This window comes from Exophiala aquamarina (genome assembly GCF_000709125.1).
Source record: "Exophiala aquamarina CBS 119918 chromosome Unknown aczIA-supercont1.3, whole genome shotgun sequence".
NCBI lineage: Eukaryota > Fungi > Ascomycota > Eurotiomycetes > Chaetothyriales > Herpotrichiellaceae > Exophiala > Exophiala aquamarina.
The window spans coordinates 3,799,320-3,818,506 of record NW_013550585.1 but is presented as its reverse complement, the minus strand read 5'-3'; the positions used below and the strand labels follow the sequence as shown (position 1 = coordinate 3,818,506).

The 19,187-nt window shown below is 49.7% G+C and overlaps 7 protein-coding genes across 7 annotated transcripts; 2 read left to right on the top strand and 5 right to left on the bottom strand.

The window, feature by feature from the left end:
- Positions 1-52: 52 nt before the first annotated feature.
- On the bottom strand, positions 53-1,537 carry A1O9_04938 (uncharacterized protein; the record flags this gene model as incomplete). The annotated part of the gene is made up of 2 exons (XM_013407224.1): positions 53-1,376; positions 1,440-1,537. The coding sequence occupies 2 exons, from the start codon at positions 1,535-1,537 to the stop codon at positions 53-55; spliced, it is 1,422 nt and encodes a 473-aa protein (XP_013262678.1).
- A 1,063-nt stretch (positions 1,538-2,600) lies between these two features.
- A1O9_04937 (uncharacterized protein) lies at positions 2,601-2,750 on the top strand (the record flags this gene model as incomplete). Its single annotated transcript, XM_013407223.1, has 1 exon — positions 2,601-2,750. A coding segment is annotated over one exon (150 nt), but the record flags the coding sequence as incomplete, so codon positions are not given.
- Positions 2,751-2,886: 136 nt separating this feature from the next.
- Positions 2,887-3,156, bottom strand: A1O9_04936 ((R,R)-butanediol dehydrogenase/diacetyl reductase; the record flags this gene model as incomplete). The annotated part of the gene is made up of 1 exon (XM_013407222.1): positions 2,887-3,156. One exon carries the CDS (start codon positions 3,154-3,156, stop codon positions 2,887-2,889), a length of 270 nt encoding a protein of 89 aa, XP_013262676.1.
- A 7,104-nt stretch (positions 3,157-10,260) lies between these two features.
- A1O9_04935 (uncharacterized protein) lies at positions 10,261-10,704 on the bottom strand (the record flags this gene model as incomplete). Its single annotated transcript, XM_013407221.1, has 1 exon — positions 10,261-10,704. One exon carries the CDS (start codon positions 10,702-10,704, stop codon positions 10,261-10,263), a length of 444 nt encoding a protein of 147 aa, XP_013262675.1.
- Positions 10,705-11,286: 582 nt separating this feature from the next.
- A1O9_04934 (uncharacterized protein) lies at positions 11,287-12,462 on the bottom strand (the record flags this gene model as incomplete). The annotated part of the gene is made up of 1 exon (XM_013407220.1): positions 11,287-12,462. One exon carries the CDS (start codon positions 12,460-12,462, stop codon positions 11,287-11,289), a length of 1,176 nt encoding a protein of 391 aa, XP_013262674.1.
- Positions 12,463-13,303: 841 nt separating this feature from the next.
- On the top strand, positions 13,304-17,089 carry A1O9_04933 (uncharacterized protein; the record flags this gene model as incomplete). Its single annotated transcript, XM_013407219.1, has 1 exon — positions 13,304-17,089. A coding segment is annotated over one exon (3,786 nt), but the record flags the coding sequence as incomplete, so codon positions are not given.
- An 830-nt stretch (positions 17,090-17,919) lies between these two features.
- A1O9_04932 (uncharacterized protein) lies at positions 17,920-18,815 on the bottom strand (the record flags this gene model as incomplete). The annotated part of the gene is made up of 3 exons (XM_013407218.1): positions 17,920-18,378; positions 18,462-18,718; positions 18,776-18,815. 3 exons carry the CDS (start codon positions 18,813-18,815, stop codon positions 17,920-17,922), a joined length of 756 nt encoding a protein of 251 aa, XP_013262672.1.
- Between the last annotated feature and the right edge of the window lie 372 nt (positions 18,816-19,187).

Sequence of the window (19,187 nt, the reverse complement as noted above, 5' to 3'; positions counted from 1 at the left end):
AGCGTACGTCTTCTGCCCACGGTTCACATTTTTGCAAGACCAGGATTCTTCCTTACCTGCCGCCGCCTTCCTGCCTCAACAGCTCATCCACATCCTCGTCGAGATTGCTCAGAAAATCGCCGTGGTGAGTGTCGGCACCACCACCCGCCGCAGCAGCAAAAGCCGATTCTTGGCCGAAACCCTCCATGCCCATTTCGCCTAGATCGGGGACCATCTCGTCCTCGCCATGACTGAGCTTTCTCCTCTTCGCACTCAGACCGTTGAGACCTCCACCACTTCCACTGTATGAGCGTACGCGCGAGACGTTGCTGACGTAGCCACTAATCCCGGTGTTGGTTGGCTGCTGTGACGGACTGTAGTCGCTGGCCGCAGAGGGGTTGCCGAAGCTAGCTAGTGCAGCCGCGACGGCGGGATTGTTGCGCGATTGAGCTTGAGAGGGAGTTGCAAGGGATTCCAAGGGGTTGTATCCTGTATCGTCTTCCAGCTCACGTTCTGGGGTCAACTCTTCGATTTCAGGCCGGCCGAAGCCGTCATCTGCGGACGCCGGATTGTCTAGGCCTGGAGAGAAGACTTCGTCGCCAATGGCGCCGACCCCGGGTATAGTGGTCTCGGCTGGGCCCTCAGCAGAAGATAGGCCTCGAATAATGCCATCCTCTACTTCCCTCTTCTTGGCGTCCGTTCTTGTCTTTCGACTGTCGAGCTCTAGATACGTCTCCTCGTCCTTCGCAAGCGCACCCTTGTTGATCTCCAGTATCCGTTCCAGGTCAGCGATCAAGGCTTTTCGTGCCTTGATGCTCGCCGAAACAGATGACTCTGCCGCGACTAATGATTTGATGAGGCTTGAAAGACGGGCCGCATGGACGGGCGGGCTTGGAAGGGCGGCAGATGGGTCGTTTAGTTTCATGTACTCAGATTGAGCTGTGTCGATGGCTGGACGGGCGGAAATAGTCTCCTTCGTCACTGCAATCTGGAGCGGTGCGAGGGTTTCGAGCTCTTTTGGCATGCCGGCGGAGGACGTAGAAGTGAAGAGGGATTGTCCCATCAGAGTCTTCTTCCCTGAAGAGCCTTTTGATTTGTCAATTTCATCCGTTCGGGCTTCGATAGCCTCCAAAATAGGAGGTTCGAAAACATTGCGTGAACGCCAAACGTCAACAACGCGGCGGATTTTCCCTTGAATGTCGGGAGGGCTAGAGCGGTAGGCTGTGTGGATAGCCTCTGCCATCAACGGTGCGAATGCATCAGGAAACTCGGAGCGTTTCCGCGCTCGCGCATTTTGCACAATGTCGTTGACAAGGTAAATAAAGTTGAGTCGTTTTGGCGGTGGTGAATCTCGCAGCCGGGTCAACCAGTAGCTGGCAATGCGATCTGCGTGGCGCCTATAGTAAGAATGTGAGTGTTTTCTCAATCATCTTGAAGTGAGTGTGGTGTGGTTGACTTACTTATGGAACATAATCCATTGTGAGACCGACACGATGCTATCCTGAGTCTCATTTAGAGTCGAGAGCTTGGCTTTGAGAGCTTCGTCCGTGAATGACATCCTGTCAAATGCCGCTTACTGCCACCACCGAGGTGTTTCCCTGATCTTAGAGATCCGTCTCAGGATGTCGAAGTGGCGATCTATGAGTTGAGCGAACAACAGGGGGTTACGCTACGAGCTATGGCTAGATCAACAAGCGAGATGCTATTATGGCGCCAGCGTCGAACCAGAGCAGCGGTCACCTTTTATGCGCAATTGTACATAGAGCTCGGAAACGATAGCAGAGAATCAAATATCAACTCGCAAGTACAAAGGACAGCTAGAGAACTTTGGAAAAGAGAGGCTCGGAGGGTGCTGCCAACGTTGAAGGGCAGAGTGTTTTGAATGATGTTGCCCCGCCAAGCAACTCCAGCTCTCGGAAAAACTCCTCCGACTTCGTCCCGAGGCTAGCTATACGGTAGAGCATTCAGCTGCCATGCGTTGGGCTCGACTTCGACTCAATTCCCTTCATACATATATTCTTGATCGAAGATCTGGCTGGCTTGCTGGCTGGCTGGCTAGTATATTTATACTAATCAATTATGATGATTGATCCGTGTAGGCGTTCATGATACCGTGGTTCTGCTGAGCATAGCAGCAAGTGGAGCAATCGGCGACCTCGGGGTCTAGATCTGGCGTGGCTCGTGATAAAGAGTAATCCGTGATGTAACGATCTATCCAGCGGGGTATTTATCCTTCAGCTGATGTGCTCGATCCGTGGATTCATCTACACATCACATAGTCCATTGATCCTGTCGTACTTGATTGAATAGCTCGAAGTCACCAGCCAACCGTGACAAAGACATATCAGATTCCTCGCTGCCTAACTACCCAATCTCCTGGTAGAAGTTGGCAGAGCTCAAGAACAAGCAAAAGCCATTGACCATCGGAAGACTAAGAAAATGTGCATGAAACGAGCGTGTCCGACTTGCCGTAAGTACTACCAACTCCCAAGTTGCTACGGCTCTTCTCTTTCTCAGGCACATCTATCCCGAGCTCAACCGGAACCTCCGTGTGGGGAGCACGGTTTCTTTGTTGCCCGTTGCATGTACATCCCTCTTTAGGAAAGCTGGTCTGACACGACACCCCTGCTACAGAGAAACAAACGTGGTGGGGTTGTGGCAATCATATTCCATCAGTGATGGACTCAATCCCAGAGAGTGAGAGATGCACCTGTACGCCCACTCGCGAAGTCGAGGGGAAGACCTACCCACCAAAGTCGGGAGAAGGGAAGCCGGCATGATAACGTGGAGGACTTCCTGTCAAGCAAGAGCTCTGCCCTTAAAGTCCATGCGTTCGAAAGAAAATCCAGGGAGGTAAGGAGAAAGATATGTGGGATTTCATTATTCTCTTTCATCAATGTACCTGGATCAAGTAAAGACGATACCACCATCAATCACTATTGTTTGTCCCGTAATGAACTCAGCATCCTTGGAACATAAGAACCCACCCACAGGATTGCCAACATCTTCAGGTACACTGACTCTTCCCAGCGCCGTCAAATCTGAGCTGTACTTCTTCACCGATTCACCCTTCTCGCGGCCCTCGATGGCGCCCAGTTTTTCGTCGATGAGATCCCACATTGCCGTACCCACAATACCCGGTGCATAGGCATTCACGTTGATTTTGTGCTTGGCCATTTCCATTGCAAAAACCTGCGTGAGGCCTCGCACCGCCCATTTTGACGCACTGTAATGTGCCAACAACGGGAATGGCTTAAGAGAGTTGAAGCTCAGAACCAGTGTTCAAGTGTGATAATCATGATCAACAAAGAATCTAGGTAAGAGAAACTAGATATACCTCACTGACAGTGTCACCGACTAGTGTCACCACCAGAGGCAGTGACACTGCTGAGGCAGTCACTCTAGTGACACTACTTACGTGACTGGGGATTCAACTCTCCCCCTGTATAGTAGTTCCTAACGGAACTACCATACCTCAAAAGAAAGAAGCCACAGTCGCTCCTCCTATCCTTGTGTTCCGTCGCTGTCAACTTCCTCCTAGTCTTCATCTTCGCCCACAAATAAGGACCAGTCTTTCTCCACTTCATCAGTTGCCGAGCGCGCTTGAGTCGACGTGCTATCAGCATTAGCTTCCTGAGATGTAGAAGACTCGGTGAGTGTATTCGTGGATTCACCCATCCCTGGTTGATACAGCATTGCCCCCGATGTACTGGACTGCTTCCAGCCTTCCCGGGCATCTCGTTCATTCCTCAGCTTCGTCGCCGTCTGCCGTAGAGAGTCTCTTATCTCCTTCTTTCGTCCCTTCTTCCCTTCAACTTTCTCATTGTTTCTGGCTGCACGAGCCACACGTCGAGCATGAAAGGCCTGGGCCGCTCTCATATGTTTATTGGTCTCAAATCCATCAGGTTGCCCATCCGTACGCGATTTAGTCTTGGTTCCAGCTTGAGGTGTCGACCTATTCTTCTCACTTCCCTCAGAAGCTTCTGCAGTATCACCTTTTTCAATATCTTCAGTGGAAGTCGCCTCTACCATTCCAGCCATCATTTCTCCCCCTGATGAGAGATTTAGTCGAGCAAGTATATCCTCATGAGACATCCTCGGAAGCGGCTTTGTAAAAATATCCGCAAGATTGTCCTTTGTGTCAACACGTCGTGTATCTATGACACCTTCTTCCACCTTCTCACGAACAAAGTGGTGTTTGACATCGATATGTTTTGATCTGCTGTGGAATTCAGGGTTCCTCGTAAGCTTCAACGCAGCATTATTATCGATGTATAGTGGCACCGAGTCAATATGTACACCAGGGATCCGGAGATCATTGACAAAGTTTCTAATCCATACTCCTTCTTTCGTGGCTTCAGCTGCCGCAGTATATTCAGAATCCATGGTTGACGTCGCCACTGTCTTCTGTCTCTGTGATGCCCATGAGACGGGTCCACCAGCTAGCGTAAACACCCAGCCAGTAGTGGACTTCCGCGAGTCCTCACACTTCGCAAAATCTGCATCGACAAAACCCTGGAGCTGCAGTCCATGCTTGCCAGAGTACACTATGCCTCTACCAGGATTATTCTTGAGGTAGGAGAATATCGCATCTACCGCATCCATGTGTTTCTGATTCGGATTAGACGCATACCTCGCAATGTATCCCGTGGCGAATGAGATGTCTGGTCTTGTTTGATTACTCGCAAAGTTCAGCGAGCCTGTCTTCGACTGGTATTCAGTCCGGAACTTAGAGTCTGCCGTATACCCCTCCTGCTTTGAAAGTCGAAGATTCTTGTCCATTGGGGCCTTGGATGGCAGCGTGTCCTTGAAGCCGTACTTTTCCAGAATCTCATTGATGTATCGTTCCTGATGTATACGAATCTCACCAGGCTTCTGTTCCACGTGCATCCCAAGGTAGAAAGAACACTCTCCCTCGTCAGTCATTGTAAAGGCATCTGACATCTGCTTCTTGAAGTCCAGTATCGCCTGCACATTCTTTCCCATAACATTAATGTCGTCCACATGGACTTCTAGTATGAGCCCGGTTGCATCATAAATGTAGACACATGGATCATAAGCTGAAACACGCCAGCCCCAGCTGATTAGTGTCCCTCGCAACTTCTGAAACCACGCACGAGGAGCCTGCTTAAGCCCATATATCGCTCTGATCAACAGTAAACAGTATCCAACGGGAATCCAGATGTCTTTGGGCGGCTTCATGTAGACCTTTCTGTCTAGATCACTGTTCAGGAACGCGACTTTGATATCCGTCTGGTGGATGCGCCAATACAGAATGGCCGCAAGAGCCAGCAGAATTCTCGTTGAGGCTGGCTTCACCACGGACGCAAAAGTCTCTTCATAGTCGATCCCCTCTTCTTGCTGAAAACCTCTCGCAACGAGGCGCGCCTTTCGTTTGAGAAACTCTCCCTTAGATCCAAGCTTATCGCCCATCACCCATCGGGAGGTGACTGGTTTTACACCGTTTGGGAGAGGTACAACTTTCCACGTACCCTTTTCCTCATGAGACTTGAGTTCCACTTCTTTCGCATGATGATCCAGCAGATTCTTGCCTTGTGCTAACTTCAAACTCACAACTGGGTCAGCGGCCTCAGCTGCCAGTGCAAACCTAAACTTCTGAAGTCGATCTGCCGCTGTTTGTTTCAAGGTTTCCACTTCCTCGGCTTCATTGCCCCTCACCGGGGAAGTACGGTCCTCATCGTTATTCTCAGGAGAAGCCTTCCGACCTCGTTCTGCGAACTTGTCCCTCAGAGCGCGGGTGCCTTCTGGAACTGTCCAACGGCGTTGGCCAATATATTCCAGGTGGTCTGGTCGTAGTGTAGCTCCTTCCTCGGTCATCTCATATGGTTGAAGGGCATAGGATTCAAAGGTTCCACCACTTCGCCTATAGTTGCAAGTCACCAACTCCATTCCATCCTGTCTTTTGACACACTGATTACAGGGTGTCGATCCATCACAGTTCCAGCGCATATGCTGGCACCGAACACATTCTTCATCAGAGGACTCCCCTTCTGTCAAGGGGCCAAGAGTCCCGAAACCCTTAGGCATAGGAGCTCCTTCACCAGGAACCCGATATGACCGAATTAGCATTCCATCTTCAGCGTCATACGAGCATGTTCTTTTCTTTGCAATACATTGCCCGCAGGGCTTGCCCCGGTTGCACTGCTTACCACTAAGCTGAGAGCATCTTCTGCAGGGAGGCTCTTCATGAACGCTCAGTACATGACAGCTATTCGCCAGTCTCTTAGTCTTGCACTGATTACACGGGAACTTCCCATTGCACGTCAGATTTTTCTGAGAGCATCGATAGCACTTCTGATCATGAGGGACAGGTTCAAAACCCCAACGCTCCACTCTCTTTAGCGCTCTCTCCTCATATCGTTTATCCTTTTTTCGGGTCGTGACCTTTGCTCCAGTCAGATCCCAGTCGCACGGTCTCCCAGAGGCGATACAGCCCTTGCAGCTAGACTGATCAGTGCCTTCGACAGTGCACTTCCTATCGCTTTGGTAACATCTTCTGCATTGACTCCGTTCCGCCTGCTCAACTTGTTTCAGCTTGCCCCGATTTTCAGGAAGGATCAATCGCTTCGTGAGGTCTGTCTGGTCCACGCATTTTCGGTGCACCCTCTCGCATCTCGTGCAGGGTGATCCCTTTTGCTCACGATCACAGATGTACGTGTGCCTAAAGCAGTAATCACACTTACTATCATCCGGAGAGTAGTTTTTGCTGTTCGAATATCCATGGCTTTTCACAAAGTCCCAGTACTCCTGAGAAGGCTTTCCATCTTCATCATAGTACCAGGAGTCATCCTTAGATTCTGACAATTCGGAGTCCTGGAACTCATCCTCACCTTGTTGAGCATGCGTGGCTTGACGACTTCTCTTTGGTGCCACCATTTCATCACCAGTAGCTTTGCGCTTCGCCATCCCCACGTATCTGAATCGGTCAAAGGGATTTGTTGTCCGACCAAGACCTCTCCGAAGAGCTGGAGTATCATCCTCATCATCTGCGTCATCACTCGAGTTCTCATCCGCACTGGACGTAAGTTCTTCGCCTTCAGGTATAGACCCAGCAGTGGAACGGATCTGGGATTCAGCCGTCTGTGCACGCTCAGCACCTCCACCAGAAGACTCGCTATGTTGGGACTCCCCCTGATGATCAGGCCCTCCATCATCAGAAGAATCCGTGTCTGATACGGCGAGCTCAGGAGACGGGACGCGATCTTCCATACACGGAGCATCATGATAATCTTTAAGTCCCTCTCCGTCTTCAATCCTAGCAGCACCGATACGGTAGACCTTATGCTTCTCCTCTGAGTAGATGCGATATATAGCTTCGTTCTCACATCCAACGAAATACCCTAGCCATCCCCGAGGACTATGTAACTTCGTCATCTCGGCTGTAAGCCTAAACTCCGGTGGGTATGTAACATATGCACGACTTCCCCAGATTCGTTCTCTCGAGAAGTTTGGCTTATAGCCTCTCAAGGATTCATACGGCGTCTTAGCATCTTTCTTTCGTAGTGCCCGAGCTGGAGCTCGATTCTTGAGCCAGACCGAATGTTGAATTGCCTCAGGCCAGAGTTTCTCCGGGATCGTGGAGACTCGCAGCATCTCAGTGCCTTTTTCAGTGATGATTTTCGAGATCTGTCCCGACATAGAGGTCTCCTGTAGCATGGGAGCAGCCTTCTCTCTGATCGTGCGATTGGCTCTCTCTGCCACACCATTCTGATAGTGTGCATATGGCTGTATAGGCTCTCGGCGGATAAATTTTGACTGACACCATACAGCAACAGGACCATCTTCGAATTCGCCATCAAAGCGGCAGGCCCGTATCTGAGTGTTGTAGGCTTTCTCGATCGTCAATACCAACGCCTTGAAAACCTCGAAGAGCTGTCCTTTCTTGTCGTATCTTGCACACCAGGTGTATCTGGTGCAGTCGTCTGTGATGAAGAGGAAGAATGTCGTGCCATCAAAACCTTCTATCGGGTAAGGTCCCCAGGAATCTACATGAACTAGTTCTCCAACTTGTTTGGCATGGCGCGCAGCTGGATCACGTGGAACATTGACCAAGGCTCGGGTCACGGCACAGACGGGACACACCGCCTTCAACTTGTCTTTGATCTGCCGCTCAGTGAGCTGCATCCCAGTGCAGGAATTCTTTTTCACCAGGTTCAGCATACTCTGAAAGCTGAGATGGCCTAGTCGACGATGCCATTTCCAGACAGGGTCATCGAAATCTATGGCAGCAACAACAACCTCTCCTGTCTCAAAAGGTGTAAGGGCCTTTTCAACATCCAGTTGATATAAGCCTCGCGAGAACGGTGCGTGTCCGACCTCATGGCCCTTTTCATCAATCCAGGTCATATACTGATCATTATAGACACCAGTCATCCCGGTCTTCTGGACAAAAATGCCTCCTGAGAATAGATTGCATCTTCCCTTCGGAGCATATGCAACTTCTGACAGCATCACGGTCACAGGGAAACCATCTGGACTCTTCAGAACGAGTTGAACGGTACCTCCTCCCTTGATTTCCAGGGAAGCAGCACCATCCGCAGTGTTGATATTCACATCAAGAGGGCGAAAACTTTCTTTCTTGAACCATTTAGTGTCATTGACAATGTGCATGTTTGCACCGGTATCGGCTAGCCATGTATCTGGTGTACAGAACTTTCCTGCCACGAAGGCTCCAAGACTCTCCTTCGAGTAGCCAAAAACTTGCCTAGCCAAAACTCTAGTACCACTCCCCCCCATGACCTGCACCCCCTTGCTCAATCCTTGATCACGCGTCTGCAATGACGGATTAGCTGGGTTTTGATGGGGTGCAGTAGAGGAAGACGTACCTAGAGAGTCAGCACGTTCATAGGCAGCTCTGAATTCGGAAAGATCAGTATCGGCAACACCAGCCATATTCTTGTTGTCAGCAGCCTGGGTGTTGTTGGCATTTGCGTTGAGTCTCTCTCTGACAGCTCTCGGCATCTTCTCCTTGTACTTCATCCAGCAGTCCTTTTCGAGATGACCAATTTTGCCGCAGTTAGGGAATGTGCATTTCAAGTGACTCTTGTCCTCACGTCTCTGTCTGTACAAACCACTGTTGCCTTGGTTGCCATCGTTGTCACCTTGATGACTACTGTTATTGCCCTGATAGCTATTGTTGTTGCCTCGAGAGCCATTGTTGTTCAAGTTTGCCTCTTTCTTGTTCTTTTCTCTCTGCTTCTTCTCCTCCTTGAACTGTTCTTGCTTGATTTCTTCCGAGAGAAGTCGATCATAGAGGTAGTCGAGATCGGGAGGAGCATCTGGAGTGGTCGAACGAATCCAGTCATACTTGTCTCTGAAAGCACGGTAGGTTGTCGGGAGACCATGAAGGAGCGCAGTAGCAAGGATATCATCAGTCATCTCATACTTAACAGTCTTGAGGTCCGCTTTGAGTTGGCGCAGTTTATTGATGTATTCATTCATTGTCTTGAAGTCTTCGAGCTTGACCTCATTGAGTTGAGTTAGAAGGGAGGCACGGGCGCGTTCATCAGTGACAGCATATCGCTTCTTGATAAAGTCATACGCTTCTTTGGCATTTGGAAAGTCTTCGATTTCAATCTTAATACCGTCGGAAACCCAGGATTCAAGTGTCTTGCCTGCAAGTTTCATCTTTGCTTTCGCGGTCTTCCATTCATCGGAGTCGATTTGCCAGCGTAGATTGTTGTTGTTGGAAGCCACAATGGCGGCGGTTTCTTCATTGTCGTCAGAGTCATCGGCACCAGGAGTGGCGACTTGCTTTGCCGAACGCGCAGGTCCAGTTCGTGGTGGCTTGACGATCTTAACAAGATAGTCTTCTCTGTTGGGTTTGTCTGGAACAGTCTCAACACCGTTAAGATAGTCTAGGGTATCATTGGCCTTGGTTGCACGTTCGAACTCGCGCTTCCAGGTGATGAAGTTGGCTTTGCCTTTGAGCTTGCGCTCGGTCTTGACTTCCTCCGCACGGGATTCAGCCATCTTGGAGTCTGAGAACCTAATGTTCCTGGGGTCTGGGGTCTAGGATTTCTAAAGGAAGTCTGTGATCACTGACCACTTGAACTAGTTCGAAGCTCTCAGGAAAAGAGTGCTCATAACCAGTTGAAGCTCAGAACCAGTGTTCAAGTGTGATAATCATGATCAACAAAGAATCTAGGTAAGAGAAACTAGATATACCTCACTGACAGTGTCACCGACTAGTGTCACCACCAGAGGCAGTGACACTGCTGAGGCAGTCACTCTAGTGACACTACTTACGTGACTGGGGATTCAACTAAGAGCAACGATACTCGCACCACCCAGGATCTTGTATCCACTACTTCCTTCCGGCACAGGGCCTTGTTTGATCATTTGCCTCGCTGCGTGTGTATACGAAAGCCAAACGCCCATAAAGTTGACATTGAACATCTTCTGGACGTCCTCATCAGAGATCTCCAGCACCGGTGCAACTTGTGCGATGCCCGCATTTGCGACGAAGACGGTCAAGTCTCCAAGCTTGTCCACAGACTCCTTAATTAGGTTCTGCACATCCGAGGATGAGGTCACATCAGCCACGACCCCGATGGCGCTTCCAGCCCCATGCTTTGAGTTCAGCTCATTAACAAGCTTGTCAATTCCGGCTTGATTCGCGGACACGTCGTTGACGGTCACTGCGTAGCCTTCTTGAGCCAATCGTCGGACGATAGCCTCACCTCTGTAAGAATTCTGAGACATGTTGACGAAACTCAACAGGGATAGATGCGACTTACATGCCTCGGCTAGAACCAGTCACAATTGCTGTTCTTCTATAAACCATTTTGTTTGTTTGAAAGCAGTTGATGGGGCTAGTCTGCTCCTGGAAGACTCTCAGGATATCAGGCTGCAGAGCAAGATAGGTGGCTCAAACTCTGCTGATCCCATCTAACATGTATATAAACGTCCTAAAGTCTAGCCATCGTCATCCCGAGGTCCCCTCTTCGGACACGCGGAGCTCCCACCGCGAATGAGTAGAAAATCCTGCAACACATGCGTTGATGTGCTTCAAGGCGTGGAGAGGGTTGGAGAAAAGAGGCACAACGGGGGGCGAGTGGATGCGGGGCAATAGGCACCGAATGTATCTCGGTGACAATAGCCCGAAAGCACGTTGACTTTCTTTTCAATGTTGAAAATGGATCTCGGACATACTCTGCTTTACCTTTGGCGACTGAGTAATGCATGGTCGCATGTGAAGCAGAGTAAACGGCTTTGTTTTGGTTGGACATTGCCATTAGGGTGGACTCTGCCGTTCACAACTTCGTGGCTGCGGTCGACTTCCTCTCATTCCATGAATTTACATATCGGAAGTCGGTAACTGTTGACATTCCAGTATTTCCTGCGTACACCTTCCCATTCGGCATCCAGCTTTGGCAGCTCCATCAGGTCCCAATCCACGTCAAATCCTGACTCGAAGAGATCTAGCTCGACAACTTTTTGATACACATCGTAGCTAATCTGGCGATCGGCGCCCATACCGTTGAAAAACGACCACCTCCCTTCTTGATCAAGAAGACTGATCACTTGCTCGGAGACAAACTCGCGGAATTCGCCGTACGACTCTGCAAAGGTATCGAAGTAAATCGCGTCGAACGTAACTCCCTGCGCCACAATGGCCGGAAGAACATCTTGCCATCTGCCCTTGTGAATGACGACGCCTGGTTTATCCATCCATCCTGTGGCTTGCATTTCACTTAGAACCTCTGAGTGGGCTTCAACAATATGGTGGTTTGCAGGTTTGTTTGCGTGATTCTGAATATGTGTATCGAGAATGCCCATGCCAAAGCCGATGTTAAGAATTTGGAGGCCCGATCGAGGTAGGAGTGCATCGGCGGACTTCAGCATAATATTGCTTTCCCATGCCATCATCACCCCGTTCTGCTGTTCATCCAACAGCATATTGCCACTCCTAGACAATGTGGACGAGAGGTACGTAGAGCTGTTAACTTCATGATGCTCTCGAGGTACGGATTCAGTAGGAGGAGCAGTATCATCTTCGAGAATATCGCCTTCCTCACTCTCATCAAGTCTCTCGTACTCTTCCAGCCGAGTCAGGAGCATCTCGGCCCTGACCCCTGCATCGACGATGAGTTGGTAAAGAGATTCCAGACCCAATCGGTATGCTAGACAACCGGGGGTCTCATCATTTCTGTCCAGTTGATTCCAGATAGCGCCGTTCTCCAACAAAAATTTCACGATCTCGATCGCTCGCTCTTCAATAGAAATCGGTTCACGCTCCGTACCATTAGCATGGGAAGTGCTTCCATAGATAGTAGCGTGCAATGGTGAAAACCCTGTAGCAGGATCCTGCACGTCAACTGCTTTGCAATCTGGGAATGAAGTTTCATTTACCAGCCGTTCTAGACTCTGGAGATTGTGGTGTGCTGCGGCATTTAGAATATTTTGGATGCTGTCAGAAGGGATTATGCCGATATCTGAATTTTGCACTTCCGCTGCCATTTCAGGGTGTTGTGATGCTGAAGTCCTCATCCAAAGACACTCATAAAAAAGGTATATCCTCGTCCTGCTAACTTCAATACCAAACAAATTCCACAGAAACGGGTATGAGTGCGAGCAAACTTCTGGAGACTGGAACATAGATAATCCGTCCCGAAGCCAAGCAAACTTTCCAGATGCCAACTCCGGATCTGAGGACGACGGCTGTTCCAGCCTCAGGACTTGTCTTTCTTGATTAAACCATAAAAACCCTGTCTTCTATGACTAATAATCCTGGGCTCCAGGATTTGTTGTAAGATGTGAACTGCCTTTGCATCAATCACCCTTCTTGTATCGGGATCCAAAAGTGGCTCACACTGGCATGACAAACAAGTGTTGACTTGTTAGATCTGCCCATCCGACACAACGCTGTCACGATTCGTGGGGTTTCCAGGATCGGAGTCGCGTATCCATTTCTCTTCAGGAAACAATGCAGCCATACACACTCAAGTCATGTTTAAACATCAGTCGAAACCCTGACGCAGAGATCTTTGATGTGGAAACAGCTGTCCTTCAGCGTTTAACCCGTCGGGGTGGCAGGTGTGGCGACTTTACAAGCAGACCAACGAGCTCCGAATATTGCACTGGTATCTTTCCTTGACAATCTGGTTAATCTCGACTAGCCGGTTCCTGGCTCTATCCAGATTTTGGTACTGTGCTTTTCAACACTGGTTTCCAAGCCGCCTGAGCTTTGCCGTGGCGGATTTAAACCACATCCAGCAAGCGACTGAGCAGCCAACCTCGTTCATCTATATTCAATCGATTCCCCCATTCTGCCGCCCACCAGGCTGTTGACTACCCAGACATGGGCAAGACAAAGGGGAAGAATGTTAAATTAGGAGCCTTTGAGATTCAGAATGATCTGCTTTCCGACCTCATCGCTGCAGCAGGAAGTGAAAATTCTCTGAAGGCCGCAGACGGTCACAACGTTGATGGCTGGGCTGACGAAGACATTCGAACTTACAATGAACTCCTCAACGAAAGAGCAAAACTCGAGAAGGAAAAGACTGAGCTCGAGCAAAAATCATCCAGGCATCAAACCCAACGAGCCTTGCTCGACGAGCATGCAACAGCCCTGGATAGCTTTTTCAAACCCCAACTGGGTGGAGAGTTCAAATTCACGGGCCAAAGTAGCTGCTGCTTGGATGCTGATGCTGACAACACTTGTGTTGGGGATCCCCATGGCCGTGGATTTCCATGTAAGCATGAAGTCTGCAAGCGTGCAAAGAGCAAAGGTGTCTCTTGGGTTGAAATGGACACCATAAAGTATTATCATGCGAGAATAATGGCCGAGAAATCGCAGAGAATGCAGAAGGCTCTCCGCAAACAACGAGATGTTGAGTTGGTACGCGTGAAGAAGGACGACGAGGAAGAATTTGCTCTGAGGAATCGCAAGAACACTAACCTAGATAAGGGCCACCGTCCCACTCTTGATGGTTCACAGCCATGCAAAAGTGACAGGAATGCCCCTCTCGACCCGTCTACGTTGGACATGCTTGCTTCCAACGACTTCTTGCTTGACCCTCGGAACAGTGCAATATTGGAAGCTGCGAAGGAGAATGAGCATATTGTGAGAAGGATCCGTGCAAGGCTAGATAAAATCCGGCACGATGTTAATGCTGGTAGAGTTTCTCCAGCAGATGCACGAGTGAAGTTGGACCAGGCGAATTTAGAAATGGCGGAAGCTGAAAGAAAAAACAACGAATTCCGTCAGATGATTTTGGACGCCGAGCCCGCGCTTTCACACTTACAACAACCAAGCCCAGGCAGTCTGTCAAATGTTCTCTCCAAAACATTGGCTTCTTCCAATGCTGACGCCTTTTCTCAAGCCTTGACTGTTATGAAGGGCTTTTTTAGTGCCTCAGATCCTCACGACGTTCAGACCGCAATCACAGATTTACGGAGTGTCCTTGAACTCAACGGCCCTATGTCTCCTGTCCTTCAAAAGTCCTTCCAGACACTGGAGGAAATGCTAGCAAAACCCAACGCGAAGGGATTCACAGTTGATGTCACTACAGCCGATGGGACAACCCGGACCTGTAACAACGTTGTTGAAGTCATGATGAATCTTCGGCTCAAGATGCAAGGCAAAGATCCTCGCTCCACGATTGCCGATGCAGACCTCAACTTGGACAATGACACCATGAAAGCCAACCATGAGTGCGTGGAGGTGGAAGAAGTGGCCAAGAAAGACATGGAGAGAATGGTTGAGAAGATGGCTAAAGATTCCGATGACACCCTGATGGAAGCTCTAATGGTCATCAAGACGAGAGCTATTTTGAAGTCTCCCATCCCACCATTATCAGACATTGTACTTGATACTGTCATCAGTGACCTAATGTTTAAACGTGCAGCCAACGCTCTTATCCTAGATGCGAACAAAGGCGCCCGTCTTCTAGAACTCTCAGGCAAGCTGACGAAACTTGTGATCGAGACTGCACGAAAGAAACCGGAGAAGTACATCCTGACTTTGGACCTGGTCAAGGAACACATTGTCACAACTCCAACTCCACCACAAACCCTCCTTGATGCCCTGTCTAAGGTGGAGGTTCAGATGTCGAGGTTTGTCGCCGTGCAGGAGGCAAAGAAGAAGAAAAACAAGGATGAAAGCCCACTGGCTGCGATGTTGGACATTACTTCTCAGACTTTACTACATCCGCAAATTGCATCGTCCACCAGGCATGCTATCACCCCAGAAGAAGGCTTACACCAGCTTGATGCGCTCTTTGACCGTGGGGGAAGATTGGCAAATCCCAAAACTCTCCGCGACAGTATGGCCTTACATTACCGGACATTTCTTGAGCTCGGGCCCTGGGAAATGTTCCGAATATTCGCTGGGTACCATATAGAGCCGGCATTCGTCTTTGAGCCTTGGGACTGGGAGATGAATTTCTTCAAAGCAAACAAAGAAATTCTCTTCCCTCCCACACATCAGTGCCTAGAAATGATATTCGACTATCAGAGACGCGGTATCTGTCCTGGTCAGACAGCCCTTGTAATTTCTCAACGTTTGACATGTCAGATTCGGATCGACTTCGAGGCCGCGAAGACTAATCTTAAGCTCATCAAGGGCATCTTATCTCACCACAACTCTGCAAGCAACAAAAATTGGTTCCGTACCTTTAATTTCATAGGTCAAACAATGATCGATCTTTTCGGCGCACTGGTCGTCGAGATATCAGCATGGGAAAAGAACGATGCGACCATTATGGCGATGGATGTTGCCGCCATGTTTTGCACCTTCTCCCTTGGTGCTTCTGGTCAAATGCAAGCTTATAGTAATCTGAAGGTCCTTGAAGAATTCATCGCAGCCGCTCTCGTGGACTACGACAAGGGAAAAAATCTAGGTAGGCTTCACGACACTTTGGGTCGATTCTACCACCTTTGCAACGATCCACGTTATCTTTGCAGCTTCCAGCACAAATGCCGTGCCCAAGTACAGGAGGAAGACAAAGACAAATTCAAAGCAACTTTTCCTGTCCCACTTGAAGTCGAAGAGGCCCGGAGCAAACCGGTGGAAGCGCTGCCTCGACCACTTAAGGCATTCGAAGGGCTCAAAAACCAGATGCCTGAGCCAAGTGCCCCGCCGCGTCATATTCCTATTATTTCCAACGTTCAATATGAACCTGCTACCGACCCCGGTGCTGTTAGGTCCTTGTTAAACGCATTGAACAGTTTGGACTACATTAATGATCTTGATCCGCAATCCAACAAGGTCAACGATCAGGAAATCCAATTTCGAAAAGCCATTCAAAAGTACAAGGTTAAACTGAACGAAGACTTGGATTCTTATCACGAAGGCAGGGGAGCTGAATACCAGAAGGTACTAGGTCAGATTTCTTCAACCACCAATGATTTGAAGGCCCTCCACAAGGACTTCGTCAATGGAACACAAGAAAAGGATATCTCTACCAAGTCTCGGTTTTCTGAGCATCTTGATGAAGAGTCAACGGTACAGGAGAATGAATTAGGATCTCAAGGTATCAGTTTGAGGCACGTTTCCCGGAAATCGCCAAGCATGGTGAAGACTTGGTTAGACATCACTTCAGAGTCTGGGAATGTCCAGAAAAAAATGACCGAAGCTTCCACAGCATCTCAGCGTGAAGGCCGAATTCAGTCATCTACTGCGTTTGAGACTAATCACAAACGTGTTTTGCCCACTTCTACAGCCTCTCAATCCTCTTCCACTCAACCCGGTTCTAGAGCAACAGCCACTGCTGCTATGGATACCAAAACTACGATCACAGAATCTACCATTAAAACTGCCGCAAAGACGTCTGCGCATGAGCCAAAATTCTCTCCACCTGAAGAAAAGATCAAACAACAACTCACAACTTTCCTCAATGGGGTTCTCAACATTGGTTCCGACGTCAAGGAGATGCCCGATTCAGTTCACAAGGACGTATTCCAGGGCGTCGCGAAGCATCTCCAAGACATGGCGCGCGGACACATCGACATGGCTTGGATCATCGCCGAAGGTCGCAACTACACCGCACTACAAGGCTGGCTGAGGGAACGATTTGGGAGCAGACCAAAGAAGGAGGATGATGACGGCTACGACAACGACGACAAAGTCGCTGCCACAACAGCCAATACCCACCCAAACAATACTCAGATCGGCGCCACAGGTCCCAACACAAACGGCCAAATCACTGACCAAGGTAGCGCCGCGCACAACAAGGTGGTTGTTCCGGCGGATCGGGGTCCAGGTGGCCGACGTCGCAAGCGTGCGCCGCGCAAAAGCAAACATTGAGATGCCCGTCATCCCCGCCTTGCAGACCCAAAAATTGCCGGCTGTTGTAGACGCTGTCGACCACCATTTCCACTCAAAATGCTCTTCAATGCGTAGGCAGGGTCTTGTATTGTTTTTTCTTCTTTCAATTATTAGGATTCAACGTGCATGAACAGGAGCATCAATTGGACAAGGCAAAGGAACGGGAAGGAAAGGAGTCAAAGCATCAGTCCGGCGCAATATTCTCACGTAGCTGAGTTTCATGGAGGCAATGACAAAAGTGTGGAAAACCAAACACAGGACCAAGAATCCCAGCAAAACCTTTGTAGCTCGGTTTGCGCGTTATGACCTTTTTCCATGCATATTTCAGTTTGGTAATACTTTCTTTGGTTTTATCAAGTCGTTGTAGGTAGGTGTCGGGTACAATATCCCCACGACTTGGAACGTAACATCGACACACAAGCGCCGTTTTCGGGCTTGGTAGCCACGAGAGAGAACACAAACGGGACCACTCTTATCTGATTGAAGACATCTTCTTTCTTTTCTTTACCTTGAGCATTCACTCCTGATGTTGTCGTTGTCCCCACCCGCCCTCCGCCCCTGCCTCACAGAACTGTGCACAAAACGACGATTTCACTTCGACTCGAATCGTCATCATCTCCTTACATAGTGCAGAATCCCCATATGTCTCAAATGCCGCCAGCGCCGGGAGCGTCCTTGTCACCTTTCAGGCTCAGTAGCATCTCACGCATTTTCTTCTTTGAGCTGCCATCGCCACCGCCCTGCTGGCCTTTACCAGACAGATCGACCAGCTTGGCAATTCTCTCCCACGAAGTGCCTCCGGCGGTTGTGTCTTCTCTCTTGGCCAGAAACTCTTCGGCTTCCTTGGCCGTCTGGGCTTTCTGTTTGTCGACCTTGCGGTTGTAGGACTCGTAGAACGAGTCAATGTCCTTCTGGGCCGTGGAGATGGTCTCTTGTTTCTTGGTCTGGGACGCCTCGTCGCGCCGGCTGAGGTCTGCATCGCGCTTTTCGCGCCATTGGCGGATCGGCTCGGTGTCTTCGTCTTGCGTAGGTGCCTTGTAGTTCGTGTAGCCGGACCCTTGGAAGGGCTGCGAGGAGTTGGTGATGGTGCCGCCAGGGCCGACATTCTAGGGAAAGAAGAGAGTTAGACCTCGTGTGTTTCATCGTGCTTATAGATCTCGTCAGGGACGCGAGTTCGCTCGCAACATACATCGTTCCGCGTGTCGATGGCAGGAAATGAACTCTCGAAAGAGTCCAAGTCGTTCTGTGCTGCGCCACCAGAGCCCCGGGGTGCAGAGACAAAGTCATCGCCACCTCCTAGTAAGTCATCGTCATCGCCATCTTCGACTGTAGCGGCGCCGGGCTTGTCGTTGGCCGCGAATAGATCCGCATCTTCTCCAAGGAGTGCCCGTTCTCGTTCCAGGAAACTTCCCTGCGCATTTGAACCGGGCCGGACATCGGTTTCACCTAGTATAGAGTAAGCATCGTACCGCTGATGTTTCGATTCATATCTCAAAGTCGTACCTGCATCGATGTCTTCGATTGAAGGAAACCGATCCGCCATCTTGGGGTTATGGGGTAGGCGGAGTGGTTTCTAGGCTATCGGGAAAGGTCTGGAGGAATTGACAAGGGAAGAGAGAACTTATGATTCAGATGTATGAGTTCTTTCGGTCCACGCAAGGGAGGAGGTATGGAAGTTCGTGTAGACGTCGGGCTGGTGTCTTGTGAGATTATTTATTGTTGCGACCTGTCGTAGGGGATTGGACCGCACCCAGATATGGAAGGAGCAATCCAATAACCAACCGCCTGCCGCCTTAGCATTGTAATATGGAATGTTTGCCGAAGAGCCCGACTGGGACATCTTTCGCTTGCCACTTTAAGACAAGACTGATGCTTTGTGGTTTCGCTGGCCTTGACGGCTAAGGAGTGTCTTTGT